The 10,722-nt window shown below is 43.5% G+C and overlaps 1 protein-coding gene across 1 annotated transcript in view; it reads right to left on the bottom strand.

Moving 5' to 3' along the window:
- Positions 1–352: 352 nt before the first annotated feature.
- The window catches only part of brf1b (BRF1 RNA polymerase III transcription initiation factor subunit b), a 180,875-nt gene continuing 170,505 nt past the window's right edge, over positions 353–10,722 (bottom strand). The window contains exons 18-20 of the mRNA XM_063223546.1: positions 9,425–9,476; positions 1,991–2,198; positions 353–709 (exon numbers count right to left, since the gene is read on the bottom strand). Of these exons, the coding sequence (XP_063079616.1) occupies positions 672–709; positions 1,991–2,198; positions 9,425–9,476 (298 nt within the window). The 3' untranslated portion in view covers positions 353–671. The remainder of the gene's footprint in view (positions 710–1,990; positions 2,199–9,424; positions 9,477–10,722) is intronic.

Genomic DNA, 10,722 nt, shown 5'->3' with positions numbered 1-10,722 from the left:
ATGTAACTTTTTTGTTCTTTCTCAGCAAGTTTCAAAGTTACTGGTGTCACTTCATCTAATCATGGTCCCGTTTTTGTGTTACTAGGCTTTCTGCAGAATAGATCGCAATTCTGAATTCTATCCATTCGTAATCGCAGAGGAGCAGTACAGGGCGAGCATGCAAGAAGCTCACACACACACACACACACACACACACACACACACACACACACACACACACACACACACACACACACACACACACACACACACACACACACACAGTACGTGCGCGCGCACACACACACACACACACACACACACACACACACACACACACACACACACACACACACACACACACACACACACACACACACACACACACACACACACACGGTACTCTCACACACAAAATCTCATTTGTTCGACCAATCCAGGAGTCATAGTGGCTTGGTCACAGCAAGGGAAAAGCAACACTCCCTTGGTGGCTGCCTCCCTCCTCCCTGGGGTCTGATGGTGCAGCAACAGTGACCTTTTGCCTCGCCACAACAAAGACGGGCGATGCAGACAGCTCAAGTCTTAGTGGCAGGATGCAGCAACTTCTCTTCTTTTCTTTCTTTTTTTCTTTTCATTTCTTTTCTTAACAAAAGCTTTACAATATTACAGAATAAAAAAAGGTAAAATGTTTGCTAAAAAACCTCCTCTTCTTCCGCATCACATCCATACTCTGGAAACAGAGAAAAAAAGAGAAAGATACAGAGGCAGTAAAGGTAGAGGTAGAGAGAGAGAGAGAGAGAGAGAGAGAGAGAGAGAGAGAGAGAGAGAGAGAGAGAGAGAGAGATGAAGTCAGTGATTGTATACAAATCAAGAGCAAAAAAAACCTTGAAAAACTTGAGGTGATCTTGTCTTTTTTGCCGACACTGTCTTCTTGTGTCAGTGAGAGATGTGTCTTTGTTAATTACAAGGGATGTTATGGACAACTGAAATTACAGTCATTATAACTGTAATCACTGCCAGTCATCAATGACCACACATTGCCACAATATCAAACAATAAACTGTTTCCATAACACATGACAATTTCCATGGTAAAAATAAGTTTAACTTTTAAAAACTATTCATGAGGTGCATTTCTGGAAAGCGTAGTTGTTAGCACTTAGCCACTTAGGTAGTTGCCAATAGGAAATTGTATTGCAACCAACAATGTAGCTAACGTAGTTAGCAACTACACTTTCGAGAAATGCACCCCTGTTTTGTACTGAAAGACATGAAAGGAAATCTCATCTCATTTTTGGCAGAACTCTTTTTAACGTTTCTCCTTCTTAAAGGATAGTTCCGGCGTAAAATGAAAGTTTCACCATCGATTTCCCATGCCCCAAAAGGTATCTAATGATGAGCCATTCCGGGAAATGCCGCACCGTTATGAAGTTAGCTTATTTTAAGCTTTTTGGCGAATAACGCAGCCAATGCATCACGGTGGGGCCAATTTGTAAATATTATTTTCTGATGTTTCCCCGCTATAAACAACCTCAAAAACGCTACACACTTCATCACAAAGGTATCGTCAATCAAACCGAGGCACAGAGAAGATCATCAGACCACACAGTCTTTCACTGGCCAGTGTTTTCAGAGTTGTCTCACTGTTGCAACTCTCTAGTCTGACCCGGATGCAGGCTACTCCATCAGGTGGCTAGGTAGGCTAAACATGGTCCGCGGTTCTTATACCGGCTGCGGCCGTAAAATGAAAAGCTGGAACCCCGACAGTTTTCACCGACTGCCACTGTCTAAACCGGTCATATTACGGGAATGGCTAATAGCATTAGAAGTGGACGAAACTGACATAAAAACCCTGAGGGATCGCGACTACCGTGTTGTGAAAGGGGGTAAACAGAAAAAATAGTGTGACGCAACCCATGTAAGGGAGGCCTTGGCTGGAATCCACTAGTGTATGGGGGGCCTTGTCATAGTTAAGCTTGGGAACCTCTGTTCTAAACTACAGTATTTCTCACCGTTGCCTCCCAGCAGCTGGATGGCACTCATGCAGGGTTCCACTTCCTCAGCTTCATCCTCCTCCTCCTCCTCCTCCGCTGGGTCATCGTACGCCACTGGCCCAGTCTCCAGCACCGAAGCCGGGGAGGGCAGAGGTGGCAGAGTGGGCTGCGTGGGCGCTTCGCTTGGCAGGACTGGAGGGGGTGACGGGAGCGGGCTGACGATGGTCTGAAATCACAGGTAACGTACAAATGGCACTTGGTGAGTCTGACAACCTACCAAAATACCCCAACAAGGACATCTCATTTTCAAAGCTCATTTTTAGTTTTACTACCTAAAACTTGGCGTTTGTTTCTTGACTGTGACTGGCGGAGTTGGTGTTCCAAGTGTTTGTAAATCGACTGTAAATGAACAGCAAATTCTAGTGCCAAGCTTTGTTTCCATCCCAGACACCATGATATTACCCCATTGTTTTATTTCGGTGTAGTTGGGGTAGAGGAATGAGGAAATCTACATCTACATGTAGTATCTCTGGTTGGAGTTTCAATATGGTTGCAAAGAGGATTCATTCTTGTCACTGATATGTAATAACTGGATTTCATACCAGAGTCACATGACTCTGAGAGCGAAACTGAGAAAATCGCCATCATTCTTTTTTTTTTGTGATTTTCAATTTCTGTAGAATGTGCAAGTTAAGGTCTTGAAGACGCTACCAGGCTTGTACGAAATTCCGAATGGAAAGAATTTCAATTCAAAGTAATGCCATAATACGAACACTAGGTGGTGGTGTTCTATGTACTTTCAATGGGTCGTGTAGATTAAATTCAAAGACATTCCAGGTAATGGCACCACCTAGTGTTCGTATTATGGCATTATTTTGAATTGAAATTCTTTCCATTCGGAATTTCGTACAAGCCTGGACGCTACAGAATGCCTAAGAAGACAGAATCAGTTAATCTACAAACTAAGATTTTAAATGTTTTTAAAAGGGCCAACTTCATGTCTTTTCATGAGCTGATTTCTCTGTTTTCTGAACTGAGGAGAGAGACGTCTCTCTGCTAGCCCATGGGGGAATGAAAGGAAATTCAGAAGTGCATTTTGCTTTGTTAAAAGGTGAAGGATCACCACAAGTAAGTAAATAGTTACTTGTGGTGATTCTTCAACTTTTAAATACTGTTTAAAGGAAAACGTTCATTTCAACCTCCTACAGGATCATTATAGGGCCTCAGTAAGTGTCAGTGAAACTCAGAAGCAAAGCAGGTGGACCAGGATTTTAATCAACAAACTCCTTTCACTGGTGCGTAAATACAGTATGTGGCAGCGGTTGTGGTGATACACACAAACATAGGATCCCTGTTGCTCTGCTAACAAAATAACCTTTCCATCTGTAGCCAGTTAATGCTTGTCTTGTTGCAATTTCAACCTGCTGTTTTTTATTTACGTATTACTAGATTGAAAGCAGTTGTAAGGCACTGCTTCTTGTGAGCTTGACAGAGGGTAAACACATACGGTAAAGACGTAGCTCTTGTAATTACAAATAAAGAGCGGAGGTAGAATTATAATTAAAATGAAAGTGCCTTTTTTTTAAGTTGCCTATGGCATGCCATTGAACGGCTCTATCTTGTCAATTTAAAACTCTCAAGACACATGGGGTTGGTAACTATTAATTATCAAGGTAAGCTATAATTTCAGAGGGAACAGTGTTAATCTTTAAGAATCCAACTGACAACAATGAGGACGTTTTCCCCCCTGATTTTTGTTGCAACATTGTTCATGCAGGCCCTGTTATGTAGCATATACACAGCTTCCATAATAGCACATTAAATAGAACGGCTTTTGTAGTCACCATACACATATATAATGTAAACAATTCACACATTTCATGACATCAAAAAGGCTTTCAAAGTATTGATATTAGGTTGGATATTGTAGGTTCTAGGAACAATACCTCTAAAACGTGCAACATTTGGACTATAAGGCTTTGTCACAAGATGGTTTTATAATTAAGTCCATTTCCAGTCTAAACTCAGTTTTGACAAAATATGTAGTTACTGTTCCTTGCCTTTGTACGGCAATACAGTCCAGTCTTGGTCTTTATTGGTGGGGGATTACTGTATCAATAAAGTGTTTCTACTCGACTCTCACCTCCACTGTATGCAGGGCCGCTGACAACTTTTTCCAGGCCCGGGACAGAGTAATTTGAAAGGGCCCCCAATCCATTACATACAATGTAATGAGGTCCCAATTCTGGGCACCTCTCTCTCCTCGGGCCCGGGACAACTGATCCCTTTGTCGCCGTCTGTCGGTGTCCCTGACTATACGTACTGTATGTACTAGAGTCAGAAGGATCTGCACTTGTGAACTGCTGCTACCCTTAGAAAAGTTATCGGTCAACTTTTTCCTTTGTGCTCGGAAAACACCATGTTTGGCTAGCGGAAGTTACATCAGCAGCTTTGGGGTCTGTGTTGACGTCATGCTAAAGCATTATTCTGCCATTATGCACCCAGCAACAAGGGCTGTCAATCACCCACAGTAAATAACCCAATCTGATTTCCAGCACTTGATGGCTGTAAACTGCCACTGATTGCCCCAAATCACACTCTATTCACCTCTCCCCGACGAGACTTTTATTGTGACTGCACAAATTTTCAACCCCCAGAAATTGTATAATGAAAGAAAAAGAGCCACTAAGAAGTGGATAGACAGAGATAGAGTAGATAAATGGAGGGACAGAAAGAAGTAATGAGAGAGAGCGAGAGCAAGAGCGAGAGCGAGAGCGAGAGCGAGAGCGAGAGAGAGAGAGAGAGAGCGAGAGCGAGAGCGAGAGCGAGAGCGAGAGAGAGAGAGATGCCAATTGAGCCTCTTTGGGGCTTCAGTGTGGTACTGAGACAAGGAAAGGTAGAGCAAGAAGTGAAAAGTGAGAGTGGAGGAAAAGGAAGCATTTGGCAGTGCCAATCCCCCGGTGAGACATACAAACGTCTGATTCATTTCCCCCATGTACTTCAGGGCCTATATGTGTATTTTTTTTTCTTTTTTCTGTCTCACCCAGATCAGACAGTAATATTTCCCTGACAGTTTTCTGGATGATTGCAGCCAGGACAAAGAGATGTAATCAAAGAACAAGGGATTGGGCTAAAGGACAAAGGGAAAAAAGGAAGGGGAAATAACCTAGCAGACAGACACACAGATAGAATGAGGAGAGAGGGAAGGAGACAAAGAAGAAGAGAAGAAAAACGAACAGACAAAAGGAAAACAGAAAAGAGCAGCAGGACTACCTATCCCATCAGGCCTCTAGGTGTGTGTGTGTGTGTGCGCGTGTGTGTGTGTGTGTGTGTGTGTGTGTGTGTGTGTGTGTGTGTGTGCATGTGTGTGCGTGTGCGTGTGTGTGTGTGTGTGTGTGTGTGTGTGTGTGTGTGTGTGTGTAGGGGGGTGGATGATAGAGAGATGGAACAGCCTGAAGGAGACCAGACCTAATTAATTATCACATACAGTACATGAGAAAAAAAACCTGCCACAATAAAATCTTGCTGCTAAATATAGCTTCATTAAAGTACGCCCCCCGCCCACCCACCCCTTTCCAGACTCTGTGCCAACCTACCAACGGCCCACCCCTTCCCCCAACCCCCCTATTCTCTCCGGAATCCATCTGACATCGATGTGACCCCTGGGTTTGTCCCGGTGGGATGACCTGCGGGCTTCCGACACCCCAAAGGTCTGGGAGACATGAGATGAGCTGCGCAGTCACGGCTCAACCCCAAATTCACCAACAACACCAGCACCACCCCTCAACTCCCTCCCACACACACACACACACACACAGTAAAAAAGCAGTGCTAATTCAACACTTGGAGAATACTCTGAGACCAAATACACTTTAGATGGGTGCTAAATGAACTCTCTAGGTTTTGAATTAACAGTAGTAGGTTGGGTTGGATGATACAGGATGCTTCCATACCCATTGCTAAGACGGATCTCCTCCACACCCAGAAGAAGGAGTAGTGCAAGAGTCTATGTGTTGATTTGGGTAGGGTGCTGTGGGATGGGATGTAGTGTAGTAGTGGAGGTGTTGATTTGGGGTTTGAGGGGAATGCCTCCCTAATGCCTTGTTCACACCAAGAGGCACCTACGCTAACTAAGTGACGAAAGTCATTATTTCTCTACGGAGGGTAAGCGAGCTGGGCGACCAGAGCGAATTTGCCAGGGGCAAAGCGAATGGAGCGAAGACACGGTTTGTCGAAAACCAATTGGAATGTTCATATCTCCGAATGTCTCAGGCTGTCACCTGACAAATAAGCTGTATTTTTACACATTTACTGAAGTAAATATCTCAATGCATTGCAATAGTACATGAATCACAATGCACCGTGATAGAATCGCATCGAGGCATGTGTATCGTGATGCGCATTGAATTGTGAACCCTTTGCCAATACCCACCCCTACCCATTACATGCCCATGTGTGGAGGCGACACTCTGACCGAGGCAAAAGAGAGTAATTATCAGCTTTTGCACGCTGTGTGTGCAGTGAGACTGGTAAAGAATCTGAATGTGAGCGTCTATGTGTGAGAGAGTGTGTGTGGGTTGGTGAGATGACTAATTGAAACAGACACTCAGAACTAAATGGTGAAGCGTGAGATTACGGAGTGGCCTTCTGCCTGGCGTCCATTTTCAATCTGCCGTTTTACAATGGTTTTTTTTCGTCTAAGATTGTTCTGACACACTCCTTTATGAGTAATTATGCCAACGACACTGAGAATGATATTGAGGGTACAAGGTCATTTGAAAAATGCCTTTACCTCTTTAAAAGTTTCTTACAACCGAACTCTTTTGGACTTGGCCGAAAGTGCTTTAACCCCTTAGCGCAGAGCCTTTGTTGTAACCTTACTGTCACCAAAATTGTAATGGCTATGTCTTAATCTGTTACTTACGACTCATGCAATGTTGTTATGATGTAGTTGATTATTTTCAGCAAATGGTGAATAGGGACGCCGGCCACCCAATCTGCACTAAGAGGCTACAGATAACTTTTAATAGAAAAATTGGGTAGGTAGACCATTCACGTTCACATTCACATTAAAAAGCAAACAAGTTCTAAGTATGGATGAGAAATCTTCCATCCATAGGGAATTCCAAGAAATCATCAAACCATTAGGCTATGATATTTACTCGCGAGGCCCTAAAAGAGGTGTTTTGGGGTGTGTTGGTGGCTTTTGAAAAGGATGAGGGCAAACAACGCAACTGCTCTGACTCTGAGAGCTTATCTGCATCCTGTGTGGGAATAAGGACATGGTTACATAAGAGGTTCAATTTCTCCTGCTGATTGTGTGTGTGTGTGTGTGTGTGTGCGCGCGCGTGCGTGTGTTAGAGAGAGAGAGAGAGAGAGAGAGAGAGAGAGAGAGAGAGAGAGAGAGAGAGAGAGAGAGAGAGAGAGAGAGAGAGTCGTAATGTCAATATCCAGAATAGGGTGAGGATGTGTTGCCTAGCAACAATCCAGTTGACCCAATTGACCCTTCACGGCCAGATATGAGACCTTTTTTAATCAATTTCTCTCTCTCTCTCTCTCTCTCTCTCTCTCTCTCTCTCTCTCTCTCTCTCTCTCTCTCTCTCTCTCTCTCTCTCACACACACACACACACACACTTCCCTGGTTCCATACCTTTTGCTTTATGTATTCTCTCTCTCTCTCTCTCTCTCTCTCTCTCTCTCTCTCTCTCTCTCTCTCTCTCTCTCTCACACACACACACACACACACAGAAACAAACACAAACAAGTAAGATTTATTTCCACTCTCAATTATACTATCTCTTCCTCTGCTGAACGTTTACATTATCTGTTCCCCCACTGCTAACGACAATAAAATCCAACTCAATGTTTGTTTTATTAGTCAAGTGGTCAACATTATTCCCTAGCAGACAAAACAACTCTGATGTGTTTACCGGATGTGATTTTGTGAGCAGATCTAACCACCTACTTAAGTGGGTGGAAGCTAGTGACGATCTTGCCATTATTAACCACTATCCATTGTTTGTCTTAAACTCATCATGTAGGCCTATACACACTCTAACAGGGAAAGGTAGCGTGTATTTACAGTATACATTACTACAGAGAACTTCTGTCAATTTTGAAAGTGAAAGCGAAAGTGAAAGCCCAAACTCCAACTCCCATTGTCATTGTGACACAGCACACAAGTGTTCACTGCACACAACGAAATTGCATTTTATGCCTCCACTGTGCAAGGGGGCAGCCCCCAATGGTGCCCCAAGGGAGCAGTGCAGCGGGACGGTACCATGCTCAGGGTACCTCAGTCATGGAGGAGGCTGGGGGAGAGCACTGGTTAATTACTACCCCCACCAACCTGGCTACAAGTCTGACGCCCTCGCTCTGACGCCCATGACTGCCCAAGGACGCAGTTTTCATCATAGACAGAGAGTAAATCACCCCTTAATAAAGGGGGTACTACCCGTCCATGGGTAGGAGTATTGCTCAAATGAATATGTTGCTCTATTGCTTTGGTCCTGTTCATGAGTGCTCTACCTTTATGTGTGTGTGTTTGGCATGAAGTACAGTGGATAATAAACAGACTTTATAGTGTGGCGGTGTGAATACATTTTAACACACATTCTGTGCACGGCTTAAGGGGCTTAGAAGCAGTTGAAAGGAGGATGCCTGCACTTTAGCCCCTTTGGTGCTCACAGAGTCGAGGACAGTCAAATAAATCAGGACAAACTGGGCTACTGCTCATCAACTACTAGACCCAGGGCTGATCGTCCGGAGCACTCAACATACTTTTAAAACTTTATTTATTTTGGTGCACAAATGCCTCTTTTCCACTGACAGTTTTCTGGTAGGCCTACAGCCTGACAAAACGTAACTCGGCCGCTACTTTTTGCTTTTTGAATAGGCACGACACAGCTTAATCATGAAGCAAAATGTGGCGGCCAAATCACGCTGTGTCGAGCTATAGGCCTACCAGAAAACCGGCAGTGGAAAAGAGGCAAAAGTGACTTGACGTTTCGATGCACCTGGGCCTTCCTAAGAATCATCCCTGTGTGCTCCGGTCATCCCTGATGTCTAGTCGATGAGAACTAGCACAGTTTGTCCTGGCTTAGAATGTTCAGGATGTGCAGTGAATGAATAGACCTTTACAGAGATTGCACTGCCTAAGGAGCTGTGAAAAAAACGTATTATAAGTTATATCTCAGGCAAACATTATCATAATAAGATGCAAGTGCCACCACAGCTGAGGTGGGGGATGTGTGTCTTCTTCGTGTGGTATATGCTTCTATGCAAATGTAAATCCCATGTCATATGCTAAGCAGCGTCATATATCATAATGCCATCATTATTTCAGGAAAAAATAATGAAAGAGAGAAAACTGCGGCTAACTGCAGACTTCAGGTTAAATTTCAGGTTTAGTGGTTAAAGAAATGTCCAGAAAGAATGAAAGAACTTCTTACCTCAGATGACGATCTCCTCTTTTTGGGCGAGGAGGCTATGAGGGGACGAAGCCTGTACAGAGAAAAAGAGAGAGAGAGAGAGAGAGAGAGAGAGAGAGAGAGAGAGAGAGAGAGAGAGAGAGGGAGAGAGAGAGAGCAGCAGGGGTTAATTATAATTACACATTTATTTATACCTTCAATAATAAATACAAACAACAACAATCATCAGTAAATAAATAAACAAATTAAGCAATTAACCTTTACTCTCATTCAATCAACGACATTATATTCTGGAATCAACTGCATCTCGCTTGAACCACAGCACAATCTCCAAAAGTAATAATGCCAACACTGTATTGTAACGTTCCTGTATTAACCACCAATACATACCTAAATAAAGTCTAAAAAATGATTAAATATACGTCATAAAAAAGTAATAAAATATAACATTAGACAAGTCCAAGAGCAAACAACTGTACAGTCGTTAGGCTTATGTCAGCTCTGGTCCACACACTTCCACACAGACTAAGGAGCTGTTTCCACGTAGCAGGATATTTTCAAATGTGGATATTTTTTTCTCCTGTTTACATTGGTTTTGGCCTTCCACGTAAGCAGATTTTTTAAACCCACATATCAAAAAGCAGGCTTTAAAAATATCCCATTTAGAGGAATAAAATGCATTTGTTACAATGGAGTTTTCATTTTGATCCCCATGTTGCGTTTCCACCTTAACAGGAAAAAAATACCCACATATAAAAAATGTGGAAACAGCACCTAAAATGCAGGCAGTGAGCTACCCTGTAGTGCACGGATGGTGGAAGTAAAGCAGCCAAACCCATCCAGCCCCCCGGCTACGGCCAGACGCTTAGCTTAACTTATGTGGCAATCGGCTTTCCACATCAAACGACACCAGTATTTAAGGCTAATTTTTTAAGGAGCTTTGTGGCCAAAAAAAAAAGTTAATTAGTCTTTGGGGAAACAGCGGGGGAGGCCTTGCAAAAACTTTTATTATGAAAATGACCTTGATCAGTGTATGTGGGTGTGGGTGTGTGTGTGTGCGCACGTGTCGCCTGCCTGATGGTGTATGCATGCATGTGTGTCTAAATTATGTGCTGGTGTTAATATGTATCAAGTGTGTGTGTGTGTGTGTGTGTGTGTGTGTGTGTGTGTGTGTGTGTGTGTGTGTGTGTGTGTGTGTGTGTGTGTGTGTGTGTGTGTGTGTGTGTGTGTGTGTGTGTGTGTGTGTGTGTGTGTGTGTGTGTGCAGTGTCCAGTGACAGTAGTGTACACTGAGGACCTTGTTCATCCCCTTTATTGTGT

Source organism: Engraulis encrasicolus, chromosome 18 (assembly GCF_034702125.1).
Source record: "Engraulis encrasicolus isolate BLACKSEA-1 chromosome 18, IST_EnEncr_1.0, whole genome shotgun sequence".
Classification (NCBI taxonomy): Eukaryota; Metazoa; Chordata; class Actinopteri; order Clupeiformes; family Engraulidae; genus Engraulis; species Engraulis encrasicolus.
The sequence above is the reverse complement of the archived record's forward strand: the minus strand, read 5'-3'. Positions and strand labels throughout refer to the sequence as shown.